This window comes from Pristis pectinata, chromosome 2 (assembly GCF_009764475.1).
Source record: "Pristis pectinata isolate sPriPec2 chromosome 2, sPriPec2.1.pri, whole genome shotgun sequence".
Classification (NCBI taxonomy): domain Eukaryota; kingdom Metazoa; phylum Chordata; class Chondrichthyes; order Rhinopristiformes; family Pristidae; genus Pristis; species Pristis pectinata.
The window spans coordinates 11,510,270-11,527,967 of record NC_067406.1 but is presented as its reverse complement, the minus strand read 5'-3'; the positions used below and the strand labels follow the sequence as shown (position 1 = coordinate 11,527,967).

The following is a 17,698-nucleotide window of genomic DNA, read 5'->3' as shown; positions in this document are numbered from 1 at the left end:
CAAGAGCCATGGGTGGGAAGGGAAGGAGGATGTACCATAAGAGGAGGGGCGTCAAGAACTTTAAAAATGACGTAAACAAATATAAAATGGACATCAAAGCAAATAACTTCAAAAGAAAATTAGCTTACTGAAAATTATAATTATAGTGAAACATAGGAAAGTATAAACCGAGCGTCCACTGTCATACTTGAAGAGTGCTTGCTAGGGGTTCCCCTTCTTCTCGCTCCCGAGCTCAGCGCCCTCTTCGCCCAGTTGCCATTCACGACGATGGCACCGCGGTGAAGGAGGCTCGGCGATCTGCTTTCCTCCCCCTTCCACCGATGCAAATCCCGTACAAAGAAATCCGTTGCGTGAGGCGAGAGAAAGCAAAAAGGACAGACCAAGCAAACCGGTGAAAGTTACACCGACACTTACGCGACATCATGCTGTCGATGCTGCAGGAAGCCTCGGTGGGGAAGGAGCGCCGGGCGGCTGCGTGGAGGAGCGGGAGGTTGGAGGCTTTCAGCGCGAGCCTGAGGTGGGCGGGCGCGCGGCCGGGCGGCCGTTAACGGCTGGCGGTTCAAATGTTCGAGGGCAGGCTCGCGCGGCATCCAGTGGCGAGCGGCCGCCACCGCGTCAGTCGGCGCGCTTGAAAAAGCACGGAAAATGATTTATGATCCGATTTTCCTTTTTTTTTCTCTCTCTCCTCAAATGCGTTTCGACCCCTCTCCCCTCGGGTTTCAGCCGTTGTCAATTGGCGGCCTCCGGCTCCCAGCACAACATTCACCCCGCCCCCTCCCTTACTTGGTCCATCTTTGTTTTCTCCGTCATCTTTTTTGTTGTCGGTGTTTATGATTTGAGGTTTGTGACTTGTGTTTTCTTGAAGGTCAGGAAGGGTATTGTTTCTCCTTCTCCATCTTCTCCTCCTCCTCCTCCTTCTCTCTGGGACCTCCCCCTCCACGGGACCTTCGGGCTCCCCCTCCTCCATCTCCCCCCTCCTCCATCTCCCCCCTCCTCCATCTCCCCCCTCCTCCATCTCCCCCCTCCTCCATCTCCCCCCTCCTCCATCTCCCCCCTCCTCCATCTCCCCCCTCCTCCATCTCCCCCCTCCTCCATCTCCCCCCTCCTCCATCTCCCCCCTCCCCCGATTTTCTCTCCCCCCTCCCCGTATCTTATCTCACCCCCCCCCCCCCGTTGTCCTCCCCCACCTTTCTGCTGCCCTTTCCCTCTCCCCCACCACTGCATTGTTGTTCACTTCTGCTTCACTAACCACAACCTCCCTGGTATTAATACCACCCCCCCCCCCGGTAGTATTACCACCCATCTCCACCCCCTCCTGTACCACTGTTGCCCTCTTTACATCCCTCAGGTTATCACCCTTCCCTTCCACCCCTAGGCTGTCGGCCTTATTCCTGAAGCCTTGTCAGCCACGTCCCCAACCACGTATCCAGTGTGTCCACCCATGCATCTTCTGCCTGCCCTTGTTCCCCCCACATGCACCCTCCCGCACCTGTTGCCCTCTTTCCATACCCTCTACACAGCCCCAATCTGTTGGCCTTGTTTTTACTCATATCTCTCTACCTTCATCCACTGTTCCTACTTCTGTGGACTGTCTTCCTTATTTCCCTTTTCCCCACCCCTGGCCTGTCATCCTTTTTTTCCCTTTCTCCCCACCCCCTCCACCCCTGGCCTGTCATCCTTATTTCCCTTCCTCACCCTCCACCCTGGACTGTTTGGCCTCTCCCGGCATCCCTGATTGAGATACCAATGCTCTAATTCTTTCTGCTCCAACCCTCATCTCTCATTGCCCGCTTCCTCCTTCACACTTCCCCTGGGTCCTGGTGTTCTTGAATTTCCATCTCTGGATCCTAGTTTTCTTACTTCCTCTCTCTGCCCTCCATGGTGTTTCCTCCACGCCCTCCCTGTGCCCTGGAGTTCCCATTCCTCCCCACTCCATCCCTCCCTCCCCACTCCTCCATCCCTCCCTCCCTGTGCCCTGGAGTCCCTAGTCCTCCCTCCCTTTCTGTGCCCTGGAGTCCCTTGTAGTTACTGGTATCCCTCCACTGCATGGTGTGTCACTCTACACTGTTCTCCTCCAGCACCCCCTGCCTTCCACCTGGTCTTCTGCAGTCTCCTCCTGCCTCCCTCCCCAGGGCCCTCAGCACTCTCCTCCATCCCTGAAATCTCCATCCATTAGGAGATTTTAGGAGTTTCTGTTAATTCTGATATCCTGTAACTTTTCTGTAAATTATGATAAACCTAACTCAGACTTAATGTATTGTTAAGTCTTTAAGTTTAATATCAGCACTAGTACCACTATGTGTATTCTGTGATTTTTGTCTCCCTCTGTGTCTGATGTTCCTTGTTGATCTATAATGTCACAAGGTGACATTGTTCTCTTGTCCAGGGTGACTGTGCCATTCCATTTATAGATTATTAACCTTCTCTGACACGTTTGTCCCGTTCGTCAACTTGAATCAGACTTATCCTCATTGTACCTTTGGACATTGCAGAAAAATTGAATACTTAACTTGGTTTGTAATTAGCATATGGTCGTATTGACTAAAAAAGCTGAACGCTCTTGTATTTCATCATTCCAGGAAGACAGTTGTCATGCATTCAGAAACAACTGCAGTTAACTTAACATAGAACAGTACAACACAGTACAGGCCCTTTGGCCCATGATGTTGTGAACCTACTGCACAATCATTCTAACCCTTCCCTCTTACATAGCCCATAACCCACCATTTTCTTACACCCATGTCCCTATCTAAGAGTCTTATTGTATCAGCCTCTACCACCATCCCTGGCAGTGCGTTCCAAGCACCTACCACTCTCTGTGTAAAATAAAACCTATCTCTGACATCTCCCCTAAACTTTTCTCCACTCACCTTAAGTGGATGTCCTCTGGTATTGGCCATTGCTGCCCTGGGGAAAAAGGTGCTGGTTGTCCACTCTGCCTATGCCTCTCAATCTTATACACTTCTATCAAGTCACCTCTCATCCTCCATTGCTCCAAAGAGGAAAGCCCTAGCTCGTTCAACCTTTCCTCATAAAATATGTTCTAATCCAGGCAGCATCCTGGTAAACTCCACTGCACCGTTTCTAAAGCTTCCACATCCTTCCTATAATGAGGCAATCAGAACTGAACTCAATACTCCAAGGTCTAACCAGAGTTTTATCGAGCTGCAACATTATCTCACGGCTCTTGAACTCAATCCCCCGACTAATGAAGGCCAGCACACCGTATGCCTTCTTAACCACCCTGTCAACTTGTGTGGCAACTTTATGGGATCTATGGACTTGAACCCCAAGATCCCTCTGTTCCTCCACACTGCTAAGAATCTTGCCATTAACTTTGTACTCCACCTTCAAGTTCAATCTTCCAAAGTGTATCACTTTTCCGATTAAACTCCATCTGCCACTTCGCTGCCCAATTCTGCATCCTGTCTATATCTTGTTATAATCTATGACAACCCTCCACACTATCCAAAACACCTTCAACCTTCGTGTCATCTGCAAACTTACTAACCTACCCCTCCATTTCCTCATCCAAGTCATTTGTAAAAATCACAAAGAGCCCTTGTGACAGCCAACTCTCTGTAATGACAACAATATCGTAATTTGAACACAAAATTTTTAATATCAACCTATACAAGGCATTATTTTTGTTCATTTTACAATGTGTGGGTCTTAGTTTGTAAAAGATGCACAGACATATCTAATGTTGAAAGTGAAATTATTTTTGTAATTGAATAGATTGGTGCATGGAGACCTATTTTTTGAATTTATTGGATTTCTGTGGTTGGAAAAAAATTTTATAGGCAGCATTTAGTCATGAAATTTGTACAATATAATCATTTTAAATGCAGATTTGAACCTTATGTGGGGTTCACTCAGTACAAACTTTGATGCTGAGATACCTGCATAGTATATAAGAGTGGTAGTCTAGGAGCATAGAAAAGAATATTTAGGGCCTTTGGGCATCTGAGTATTGAGTAATAACTTTACATTTGTGAATCTAAACTGTGGAAATTTGAGTCTGTTTGAGAGAGATTGGCTTAATTTTGCATGTTTCATGGGACCTCAGATATTGCAATAATCAGCCAGTGTTGCTCTGCAGTGACAGTTAATATTTTTGCTTGTCCTGTGACCCCCCCCCCCCAAGGTAATCAAAAGAGGAAAACACATCTACCCATCAAACTCTAAGAATTTTTTGTTTTATTGAGATCATATCTCATTCTTTAAAACCCAAGAGAATACAAGTCTAGTCTGCTTAATGTTTAGTTGGGACCAGACCTATACACAATATCTCAGATGCAGTTTCATCGAGACACTCTTTAATTGGAGCAAACTGTCCCTTTTACTTGCAAGTGCCAATGTACTATTTGCCTTTCTGATTGCTTGCTGAACCTGCATGTTAAATTTAAGTGAGTTGTGTACAGGAACACCTAGGTCCTTCTGTGCACTCACTTGAATTTCTTGTCATTTAAAAAAGTTTTTCCATTATTACTACCAAAGTCGATGAACTCACGTTTTTCATAGAATCATAGAACAGTACAGCACAATATAGGCCCTTCAGCCCACAATGTTGCGCCGACCTTTAAACCTCGCCTAAGACTATCTAACCCCTTCCTCCCACATATCCCTCTATTTTAAATTCCTCCATATGCTTTTTTAGCAATCTCTTGATTTGACCAATGTACCTGCCTCCACCACCACCCCAGGCAGTGCATTCCATGTCCCAACCACTGTCTGGGTAAAAATCCTTTCTCTGATATTTCCCTTGAATTTCCCACCCATTACTTTAAAGCCATGCCCTCTTGTATTGAGCATTAGTGCCCTGGGAAAGAGGTGCTGACTGTCTACTCTAGCTATTCCTCTTAATATTTTGTACACCTCTATCATGTCTCCCCTCATCCATCTCCTCTCCAAAGAGTAAAGCCCTAGCTCCCTTAGTCTCTCCTCATAATCCATACTCTCCAAACCAGGCAGCATCCTGGTAAATCTCTTCTGCACCCTTTCCAATGCTTCCACATCCTTCTTATAATGAGGCGACCAGAACTGGACACAGTACTCTAAGTGTGGTCTAACCAGAATTTTGTAGAGCTGCATCATTATCTCGTGGCTCCTAAACTCGATCCCACGACTTATGAATGCTAACATCCCATATGCTTTCTTAACTACCCTATCCACCTATGAGGCAACTTTCAGGGATCTGTGGATATGAACCCCCAGATCCCTCTTCTCCTCCTCACTACCCAGAATCTTGCCATTAATTTTGTAATCTGCCTTGGAGTTTGTCTTTCCAAAGTGTACCACTTCACACTTCTCTGGATTGAATTCCAACTGCCACTTCTCAGCCTAGCTCTGCATCCTATCAATGTCCCTCTGCAATCTTCGACAGTCCTCCACACTATCCACAACACCACCAACCTTTGTGTCATCTGCAAACTTGCCAACCCACCCTTCTACCCCGTCATCCAAGTCATTAATAACAATCACGAAAAGCACAAGTCCCAGAACCGATCTTTGTGGGACACCGCTAGTCACAGCCCTCCAATCTGAATGCAGTCCCTCCACCACAACCCTCTGCTTTCTTCAGGCAAGCCAATTCTGAATCCACACAGCCAAGCTTCTCTGGATCCCATGCCGTCTGACCTCCTGAAGAAGCCTACCATGTGGAACCTTGTCAAATGCCTTACTAAAATCCATGTAGACCACACTACTGCACTACCCTCATCAATCTATCCGGTCACCTCCTCAAAGAACCCTATCAGGCTTGTGAGACATGATCTTCCCTTCACAAAGCCATGCTGGCTGTCCCTGATTAGACTATGATTCTCTAAATGCCTACAGATCCTATCTCTAAGAATCCTTTCCAACAGCTTGCCCACCACAGATGTAAGGCCCACTGGTCTATAATTCCTTGTACTATCCCTACTACCTTTTTTGAATAAGGGGACAACATTTGCCACCCTCCAAACCTCCGGTACCATTCCCGTGGACAACGAGGACACGAAGATCCTAGCCAACGGTTCAGCAATCTCTTCCCTCGCCTCGCGGAGCAGCCTGGGGAATATTCCCGCCAGGCCCCGAGGACTTATCTGTCCTAAGAGTTTCGAACAGCTCCAACACATCCTCTCTTTTGATATCAACATGCTCTAGAACATTAACCTTACCAACACTGTCCTCAGCGTCATCAAGGTCCCTCTCCTTGGCGAATACTGAAGAGAAGTATTCATTGAGGACTTCACCCACTTCCACAGCTTCCAGGCACATCTTCCTATCTTTGTCTCTAATCGGTCCTACCTTTACACTCGTCATCCTTCTGCTCTTCACATAAGGGAAAATGCCTTGGGATTTTCCTTAACCCTACTCGCCACCAAGGCCTTTTCATGTCTCCTTCTTGCTCTCCTCAGCCCCTTCTTGTTCCTTCCTTGTTACCCTATATTCCTCATGAGCCCTATCTGATCCTTGCTGCCTACACCTTATGTATGCTGCCTTCTTCCTCCTAACTAGATGTTCCACCTATCTTGTCACCCATGGCTCCTTCACCCTGCCATTCTTCCTCTGCCTCTCTGGGACAAATTGATCCCTAACATCCTGCAAGAGATCCCTGGAGAATGACCGCATCTCCATAGTACATTTCCCTTCAAAAATGTCACCCCAATTTACACTCTCAAGTTCTAGCCTTATAGCCTCATAATATGCCCTTCCCCAATTAAACATCTTCCTGTCCTATTTGCTCCTATCCTTGTCCATGACAATGCTAAAGGTCATGGAGCAGTGGTCACTGTCTCCCAAATGCTCACCCACTGATAGCTTTCTTCATATTCTATCAACCATGTTCTTGCCCATTAAAATAGCATGCTTATATCTCTCTAAATGTTCTCTGTATCCTCCTCACATCCTTCACTACTCCCTAAGTTTGCATCATCAGCAAAGTTGGATATATTACATATGGTCCACTTAGTCAAGAAGAAAAAGAAAGCATATGTAAGGTTTTGGAAGCTAAAATCAAATGGAGCTCTTGAGGATTATAAAGAAGCTAGAAAAGAACTCAAGAAGGGAATTTGGAGAGCCAGGAGGGGCCATGAAAAGTCCTTGGCAAGTAGGATTAAAGAGAATCTGAAGGCATTCCATACATGTATCAAGAGCAGGAGGATAACTAGGAGAGGATAGGGCCACTCAAGGATAAAGGAGGGAACTTGCTTAATGTAACTTTAAAAAATTCCAATGGATTTGTCAAAACATGACTTCCTTATAGCTGCAAAATCTATGGTCATAAATTCAATTGCATATGATTTGGTACAAACATATTGAATGAGGCTTGTGCACACTGAGGTATGCACAAACCTAAAATGCTGCAGTGCAAGAAAGTTTTTAGCGTTGCTTTGATGTTGCCTCTTGTTGCATTTTATGGGCATGTGCTGGGTTGTGGCATCCAAGAAGCTAACATTTGTGGGTTATTACTGCAGCGTACTTTATAAAACATATTACTGGCCAGTTGATTCAATGAGTTCAGTGATTTGGACCTAACCTGTCTCTCTTTACCATTTCGCTCATTTTTCTACAAGTTGTTATTTCTTCACTTAACTGTTACCTTCTCAGTCATTTGCCATTCTTCTACCTTCCATAACCAAAAGGTAATCTAATACTCAACTGCCTTTATCCCATCTTTTCTGGAACATAAAACCAACTTGTTTTTTTTCTTTCCCTGTTCTGATAAAAGGTTTTTGACCTGAAACTTTAACTCTTTCTCTTTCCATGTATGTTGCCTGACCTGCTAAGTGTTTCCAGGATTTTCTGCTTTTATCCTCCACTGCTTTTATCTTCATCAAAGCTCTTCCATCACTCTTGCATCCACTAAACTACATTAACTCTGTCTGATCAATGCCCCAGATTCAAAATTCTTGTGCTCATGTTCAGATATCCTTCCTGATTTCTGTAACTATGTCCTGACCCACAATCCTATGAACTCTGCACTTTTGCAACTTTGGGTTATTTGCAATTCCCAGTTCTTTTTCACCACCATCTTTGTTACCCCTCATTTCTTGGATTGTTTCTCAAATCTGTCACCCCAGCGATAAGACGTTTCTTCAAAACGTAATAACCTTGACCAAGATGTCAGTCACCCCATCTATTAATCCTATCTGTTACTTTGTCTGATTGTGGCGCTCTGAGATGTTTCTTTATATGGAATATATTGTAAATGCAATTAATTGTTAACTAAAATCAATTGGGAGGCTATTTGACTTATAATTTGAACTCCTTAATTAAAATTCTTTTTAAACTTCCAGAAGAACAGATTCCTAGGTTCTCATTTCCAGAATGTTGTGCAAGTGCAGGGAGGTCATTGTAAATATGTGCAAGATAATTGAGTATGGGCCACATTTTGAGGCTCTTCACTGCTATCCCAAATTTAGAGTGGCTAATGAATTGTCACTTCTGTTGGTCAAACATTATTGTCCAAAAGATTTTGGAGGTTAAGAAAATTCCTCATCTTTTGCATGCTGCTGGATGTTTGAAGACTTAAGAAGTCAGAGTTTGGTGACTTGTATGTGCGAAGTTTGCTTTTCTGAACATATTTACCTGAGTTAGTTTGTTTACTGAGGATGAAGCTGGAAAAATGCATTACAGGATGGAAGAAAGGCTTTCTGGTGAGTCAAGTCCAGGCCACCTTTATGTAAGAACAATACAAATAGAGTTGCTCCCCAACCTTCTTCCGATAGCCCCTGTAAATTCTTTCCTTTCAGACCTTATCTAGTTCCATTTCAAATGCTACAATTGAATTTTCCACCACTATTTCCTTTGACAGTACGTGCCAGATTCCAACAAGTTATAGCATAGAAGAAATTTTCCCTTCTGTCATTTGATTCTTCTGCCAGTCACTTTTTACAATGCCTTTTGGTTGCTGACCCTTCAGCTGCTGGGAATAGCTTCTCCCTTATGTACTCGATTCAAATCCCTCACACTCCCCTCCATTTCAAGCTTCTCCAGTTGCTTCATATAACTAAAGATTGTAGTGAGTTGTTTCTGCACCATCACTAAAGTTTTTTTCATCTTCTTGAAGTGTGGCTCTCTGAACTAGGTGGAATATTTTATTCATACTGCTTTATAAAGATTTATTACTTCTGTACTCTTGTGCTGTGTGCCTTTATTTATAAAGCCCAGGATCCTGTATGCTTTTCTAACCACTTTCTCAATCTTTACTACTACTTTTAATGGATCATGCACATGCACCTCCACATCTTTGTCCTGTACTCCTTTTAGAATTATGCCCTCATGTTTATATTGTCTCTCTTAATTCTTCTGACCAAAATGTAGTAATTAATATTTCTAAGTATTAAATTTTATCCACTACTGATCTGTGCATTTGACTAGCCTGGAGAAAGTGAGTGGAGTTGAAGAAGTTGTTCAATGCAAGAACAAGTTCGGCCAGGTGAAAGATTGTGTTGGTGGACAGGAACAGTTTGGGCCTCTGTTGAAGTTCGATAATTTCTCCTTATTTGTACTTAGTTTCTCCAGATAAAAGTGGAGCTATGGGAACTTGCATGAGCTTTTTAATGGGATATATAGAAAGTTTTGTTTCAGTCCTCCTCAGGGGTCCCTTCCCTCAGCTTTTTTTTCCAGGTACATCGACAACTGTATTGGTGCTGCTTCCTGCACATGCAAACGGAAACTTTTGCTTTTGCTGCAATTTCCACTCTGCTCTCACTTTCATGAGGTTCAACTCTGACTCTTCCCTTTCTTGATCTCTCTGTCTCCATCTCAGGGAACAAATTAGCAACAAACATTTATTACAAGCCTAAAGTTCCCACAATTATCTCTACTACTCTTAGACCATAAAATATAGGAGCACTATTAGGCCATTCAGCCCATCGAATTTGCTCCGCCATTCAATCATGGCTGATTTTTTTATTCACCCCATTATCCCGCCTTCTCCCCGTAACTCTAAACCTCTTTACCAATCGAGAACCTATCAGTTTCTACCTTAAATACACTCAGTGACTTGGCCTCCATCACCATGGCAACGAATTCCACAGATTCGCCACCCTCTAGTTGAAGAAATTCCTCCTCATCTCGGTTTTAAAGGGACGTCCCTTTATTCTGAGGCTGTACCCTATTCTTATCACTCTGCTTATTGTAAGAACTCCATTCCATTCTCCCAGTTCCTTCGCCTCTGTGATAATTGCTTCAGTGATGAAATTTTCTTCATGAGTGCCTCAGAGATGTCTTCCTTTCTTTCCTTCACCATTGTTAACAGAACCTTTGACTGCATCTCATCTATTTCCTGCATCTCAGTCTCATGCATCTTCTCGACAGTGCACCCCACCAGCCTCCATATTTACCACCACCAACAATATTCCATGACTGGATGTGTATTTGACTTCCCTCACTTTTCAGCATTTCAAAGGGCCTCTCCCTTTCTTACTCCCTGGTCCAGTACTTGTGCATGTGACAATAAACTCGACTTTGATTTATGACACTTTCCCTTGCAGCCATAGGAGATGGCACATTTGTCATTTCATCTCTTTCCTTCCCACCATTCAAGGACCCAACAAGTCTTTCCAGGTGAAGCAGCCATTCACCTGCACTTCTAATCTAGTGCATTGCATTTGGAATCCACCATGCGGTCTTTTCTACAATGTAGAGCATGCGGCTGACTCCGAATGCAGTGCACTAGATTGGAATCCAAATACAGATTGAGTGAATCTTTTGTGGAGCACCTCTGTTTTGTCTTTGGGGGTGACTCTGAGCTTCCAGTTGCTTGCCACTTTAATTCTCCATCCCACTCTGACCTATCTGTCTGTAATTTCCTGCACTGTTATAATGAGATATAACTTAAGGAATAGCATTTTATCTTCCTGGATGGGCGCTTTGCAGCCTTCTAGGATCAATATTGAATTTTATAACCTCAGTGAACTCACTTTGTCTGTCAGTATCAGAACAGACAAAAACGAATGAAAGTTAGTCTCCCTGTGATTTTTGGCTCAGTTTTTTTTCTGCTGGGCTTGTCTGTAGCTCTGTGCTCTCTCACCCTCGAACTATCTCTTAACATATCAAGCAGATGATCTTTTTCACAGCTTATCCCTCAGGAAACCGTGGCCTCACCCTATCAGAGATATTTCTTAGGTTCTTTTCAACCCACCCTGGTCTCCGAGCAATTTAATCCCAATTTATTTTCTCTCCCTTTTTATGACAGGTTTTCAACCTGAAATCATAACTCTGTTTTTTCACCGATGGTGTGTAATTGGCAGCGTTTCCAGCATTTTTGATTCTTATTTCAGATTTCTAGAATTTGCAGACTTTCGTTTTTCTTTCCCTGCTACTGTCTATATCTTGAGCCAATTTTTTTATCTGCACGGTCACAGGCACTTCTATTGGCTTTAATCCTTTGGAAGTCCATGTATTTCATCTTAACTGTGATTTCCTCATTGACCATTTATACTGCCTTGTTGTGTTGGATATATAATCCATTCAAACCAAAACATACCAGACAATAATTTTGTGTGCTGTCATGAACCAGCAACAAAAGAAACACACTGAGCATGATTCAGTGTTAAAAACTATTTTATTAATCACTACTATTGATAATATGTAAAATAAAAGTAAAAATGTTAGTATGTTAGAATTCAAGAATGTTAAACCTCGAACGTTAACCCCAAAAACTAAACTCTTCGTGTGTGTGTGTGTGACAAAGTCCAAAACTCCCAGTTCCTGAATGGTTCTTAAAGTTCAGTTCCGCAAGCCATAAGGTGAAACATGAGCAAGGGCTTCTTCAACAACCACTGTTGTCTGAAGATAAGATGTAGATGTAGAAAAACATAGAGAGAGTACATACGAAATCCAAATGTTCCACGATGGAACCCAAACGACACTTCAGTGTTTACTCGGTAGTGACTTCCTCACCCCGAAAAGCATCCGAACCGTGGTCGTCCACATACAAATACCTGTTTCCTTCTACAGGTCAACAACAAAGTGAACTCCACCGGATTACTTCCAACTTCCATACATGGATTTCAGTGGCAAACACAGTTATTGTTTCTCATCCATCGATAGAGAAAACAAGCAGGCTGGTGTCTCTCTCCCTTCTCTCTCTCTCTTCTTCTTCTTCTTCTTCAACAACGTCATTACGTCCTTTATCTTCTATTGACGTAAGCACGCCCCACACACACATACACACACACTCTCTATCTTAAAGGGACTTTCACTGAGTCTATAACAGTGCACATGTTTGTGTTACCATGGTGGAAGTTGGAGCGTCTGTGTTTTATTTCTATTCCAATATGAGTCATTTAATATTTAACTTTTCATAATCTTACAATGGCTTTAATGTTCACTCTATATTAAGTGATGTAGTTGGATTATTCCGTGTATAGAATCTCTGATTCAATTTCATGTAATACTGAACAACTACTTTTCTATGGTGCCTTGCATAAGAATGAAAATACTTCTGAGGCACTCTGGATTCAGTTTATATACTAACATAGTTTGATTCCTGACAACCTGTTGCAATTGTTATGTGTGCTTACAGTTTTATTAAGATTATTCTGTTTAAAAAGTGGTAAGCAATTTAAATATGACAATATTAATTGCAGATTTAGTATGAGTTGCTGATTGCTTATGATTTAATTTTATACTTTTTTGTAGTTTATATTCTTAAAACGTACCTGTACTTGGTTTTAAAATTATTGTGCTGGAATTTATCCAAAGAAATTTTGGCACTTTGCCATAAAAACATCCCTGTGTTGTACTCCAGGGATTGTCAGACTGCCCAGTCTCTCTCATTGATCTGTAAACACATGGAGCAGATGCTGCCAGGTGTCAATATTGGCCCTCACTTAGAGTGTTGGCCAGAGTGTAGCTCTGAATCCCATGTCACTTGCTGAGTGGCCACACCATTCATCCAGCCATCACAAGCAACTTCTCAAAATCATACCATGATGATTCATTGCTTTGAAAAATCCAGTGAGGTTCCTGACACAGCAGAGTGCAACTGTGGGGAAGGCGGGGGTTTGTGCCTGTTTCCATTGTCAATAATGCTCTTCTGTATATGTAATGCTATAATTGTTTTTTCTGGTAGTGATTCAGTTAGTGCTGTTGTTTCTGAGTACAATGTGAAGTGCAAGTGTACAAGCAGCAGTTGTACATGAACAAGAAAAACTGGGTTCAGATGCAGAGCCACTGCTTCATTGCTGGAGGTACCATATAGTCATGAGATATGGACAAGGCTCTATTTGCTTCACAGGATGCAGAGTACTTAATGTTTGTATTGCTTCAAGCATTCTTTTGGAGTCTAAGCCAGAAATGATCCCTTAGTAAAGAATTCCAACAATGGATTATTGGGTTTTGTATAACATTGCAACTAAACTAATCCACTGTAATCAAACTGGCAAATAAGATTTCACTGAAAAATTTATAGCCACTAATAATCCCAATTGGTTCCAAACTACCAATATTTGCAGTCCCTAAGATGATTCTACTGTCTCTTTATGTTAACCCTAGCCAGACCTAGATAGCTGTAACAAGATACTATCTGTGCTAAAAGATAACTTGTAACATGATTGTTTGCATGTTCTTGTAAAGAAAACCTTGAGCTATTATTCTAAGTTGATCAGCACAGAAGGTCATATAGACCAATTTTTGCGAAATTAGGGAGTAAAAGGTTACCATGGGTCAACAGGAATGCCAAGTAGATATTATAATCATACTGGCCATTATCCGCTTAAGTGGCGGAGCATGCTCGAGGGGCTGAATGGCCTACTGCTCCTCTTAATTCATATGTTTGTGGTATAGGAGCAGGGCATGAATTGTGATTATTTGCACTTTTTCACCTATTTGCTTCCTGCAAGTAAGTTTTACACAACTGCAAGCAGGATATCTTTGTTAATGTTGTCAGTGAACTTTAAAGCTGAGTTGAAGTTACACTGCCAGTTCTGTTTTTTTGATGATTGGTTGACGATATAGTTTGTAGTGGAAGAAATTGTTAGAGCTATCATAAATGGTATTGAAAGTATGATTCTAATGTTTAGGCTGAATTTGCATACTGGGGTAAGCAAGGCCCTAAGATTGAAAAGAAATCCTCTCCAAACATCTGTGTATTGATATTTAAGTAAGTTAGAATATACATAGAACAGTACGGGCCCTTTGGCCCATGATGTTGTGCCGACCTATATAAACCTTATCCCCATTCAATCTATCCTCCACCTTCCATAACCCTCTATTTTTCTTTCATCCATGTGCCTATCTAATAGTCTTTTAAGTGACCCGATGATATCGGCACCTATCACCACCCCAGTGCATTCCAGGCACCCACCACTCTCTGTTGGGGGGGGAGGGGAGGGTGAAACCTCACATCTCCCCTGAGCTTTCCCCCACACACCTTAAATGGGTGACTTCTAGTATTGCCATTGCCACCCTGTGGAAAAGATGCTGGCTGTCCACTCTGTCTGTGCCTCTTATAATCTTATATACATCTATCAAGTCACCTCTCATCCTCCGTTGCTCCAAAGAGAAAAGCCCTAACTCGCTCAACCTCTCCTCATAAGACATGCTCTCCAACCCAGGCAGCATCCTTGTAAATATCCTCTGCACCCTCTCCGAAGCTTCCACGTCCTTCCTATAATGTGGTGACCAGAACTGAACACAATATTCTAAATGTCTAACCAGAGTCTTATAGAGCTGCAAAATTATCTCTCGGCTCTTGAAATTAATTCCCTGAGCAATAAAGGCCAGCACACCATACGCCTTCTTAACCACCCTATCCACGTGCAGCAACTTTGAGGGATCTATATACTTGGACCCCAAGATCTCTCTGTTCCTCCACACTGCTAAGAATCCTGCCATTAACCATGTACTCTGACTTCAAGTTCTTTCTTCCAAAGTGTATCACTTCACACTTCTCCGGATTGAACTCCATCTGCCACTTCTCCGCCCAGCTCTTCATCCTGTCTAAATCCCATTGCAACCTACGGCAACCTTCTTTACAATCTACTATGCCACCAACCTTCGTGTCATCTGCAAACTTACCAACCATTCCTTCCACTTCCTCCTCTAAATCATTTATAAAAATCACAAAGAGCAGGGGTCCCAGAACAGATCCCTGCAGAATACCACTTGTCACCAACCTCCAGGTTGAATACTCCCATTCTGCAACTACCTTCTGCCTTCTGTGGGCAAGCCAATTTCGAATCCACACAGCCGATTTTTTTTTCCATGCATCGCATAACTCATGACTTTATGAATGAGCCTACCCTGGGGAACTTTGTCAAACACCTTGCTAAAATCCATATATACCATATCCATCGCACTCCCTTCATCAATTTGTCTTGTCACTTCCTCAAAAAATTTGTGAGGCATGACCTGCCCTTCACAAAGTCATGTTGACTATTCCTAATAAGACTATGCTTCTCAAAATGCTCATAAATCCTGTCCCTAAGAATCCTCTCCAATAGTTTGCTCACTTACTGGTCTATAATTCCTGGGATTATTCCTTTTACCTTTCTTGAACAATGGAACAACGTTTGCCATCCTCCAATCCTCTGGTACCACTCCTGTGGCCAGGAAGGACTTGAAGATCATCATTAATGTTCCAGCAATCTCTTTCCTTGCTTCCCATGGTAACCTGGGGTATATCCTGTCTGACCCCGGGGACTTATCTATCCTCATGCTTTTTAGTAACTCCAAGACTGATTCTTTCTTAACCTCAACATACTCCAACACATTTTGCCTGTCCTATGCAAAATAAGTCCCTCTCCCTGGTGAACACTGAAGCAAAATACTCATTTAGTACCTCCTTCACCTCCAGACACATTTTCCCCCCTTATCCCTGAGACGTCCTACCTTCACCCTAGTCATCCTCTTGTTCCTCACATACGTGTACAACGTCTTAGGGTTTTCCTTAACCCTACTTGCCAAGGCCTTCTCATGTCCCCTTCTAGCTCTCCTAAGTCCCTTCTTAAGCTTCTTCCTGGCTACCTTATAACTCTCAAGAGCCCTGTATGATTTTTGCTTCCTAAACCTTAAATATGCTTCCTTCTTCCTCTTGACTAAACCTTCCACGTCTCTTGTTAACCATGGTTCCTTCTACCTACCATCCTTTCCTTGTCTCAGTGGGACAAACCTGTCTGGAACCCCATGTAAATGGTCCCGAAACAACCTCCACATTTCTGAGGTGCATTTACCAGAGAACATCTGTTCCCAGTTTACACTCCCAAGTTCTTGCCTAATATCATTGTAATTTGCACCCCCCCCCCCCCCAATTAAATATTTTCCTGTAATGTCTGCTCCTTTCTTTGGTCGATGGCCATGCTAAATGTCGGAGTTATGGTCACTATCCCCGAAATGCTCGCCCACCAAGTGGTCTTTCATCTGACCAGGTTCATTGCCTGATACCAGATCCAGCGTGGCCTCTCCTCTAGTCGGCCTGTCTACATACTGTGTCAGGAATCCTTCCTGTACACACCTAACAAATTCTGCCCCATCAAAACCTTTTGCACTAAGAATGTGCCAATCAATATAGGGAAGTTGAAGTCACACATGATAACCCTGTTATTTTTTCACTTGCTTACTTATCTGCTCCTCAGTGTCCTGATGGCTTTTTGGGGGCCCATAGAATACTCCTAGTAGAGTGCTCGCTTCCTTCCTGTTTCTGACTTCCACCCACACTGACTCAATAGACGATTCTTCTATGATGTCCTCCCTTCCTACAGCTGTGATATTATCCCTGATTAGCAATGCCACCCCCCAGCCTTCTACCCCTTTCCCTATCCCTTTTGAAACATCTAGACCCCAGAAGCTCAAGCAGCCACTCCTACCCTTGTGATAGCCAAGTCTCTGTAATGGCCATAACATTGTAATTCCATGTATTGATCTATGCTCTAAGTTCATCACCCTTATCGTTAACACTACTCGCATTAGGGTAACCACATTTCAACCCATCTAACTGATTGCATTTATGCCTCATCCCCTGCCTATCCTTCAACACCTTCTCTGTACACATCACATCTACTTCTACACCAACTGATCCATCTTCTAACCTATACACCAACTGCCCCATCCTCTGACTTATCACTCAGGTTCCCATCTCCCGCCAACCTAGTTTAAACCTTCCCCCCAACAGTTCTAGCAAACCTGCCCGCAAGGACATTGGTCCCTCTCCAGTTCAGGTGTACCCGGTCCCTTTTGTACAGGTCATACCTACCCCAGAAGAAATCCCAATGATCCAAAAATCTGAACCCCTGGCCCCTGCACCAACTCTTCAGCCACTCATTAGTCTGTCGTATCTTCCTATTCTTTCCCTCCCTGGCACGTGGCAAAGGCAGCAATCGAGACATCACTATCCTTGTGGTCCTGCTTTTTAGCTTCCTTCCTAACTCCCAATACTCACTCTTCAGGATCTCATCCCTTATCTTACCTACGTCGTTGGTGCCAATGTGCACCATGACTTCTGGCTCCTCCCCCTCCCCCTTAAGAATGCTGTGCACTTGATCTGAAATGTCCCTGACCCTGGCACCAGGGAGGCAACATACCATCCGGGAGTCTTGTTCTTGTCCACAGAATCTCCTGTCTGTTCCCCTAAGCAACAAATCCCCTATCACTATCACTATCATCTCCTCAGCTTCCTGAATGATCTGGAGTTCATCCAGCTGCAGCTCCACCTCCCGTATGTTGTCTGTAAGGAGCTGGACGCACTTCCTGCAGGTGTAGTCAT

The 17,698-nt window shown here is 43.4% G+C and overlaps 1 protein-coding gene across 1 annotated transcript in view; it reads left to right on the top strand.

Moving 5' to 3' along the window:
* The first annotated feature begins 232 nt into the window (after positions 1–232).
* The window catches only part of dnaaf9 (dynein axonemal assembly factor 9), a 134,802-nt gene continuing 117,336 nt past the window's right edge, over positions 233–17,698 (top strand). Inside the window, exon 1 of the mRNA XM_052010516.1 lies at positions 233–517. Within this exon, the coding sequence (XP_051866476.1) occupies positions 423–517 (95 nt within the window). The 5' untranslated portion in view covers positions 233–422. The remainder of the gene's footprint in view (positions 518–17,698) is intronic.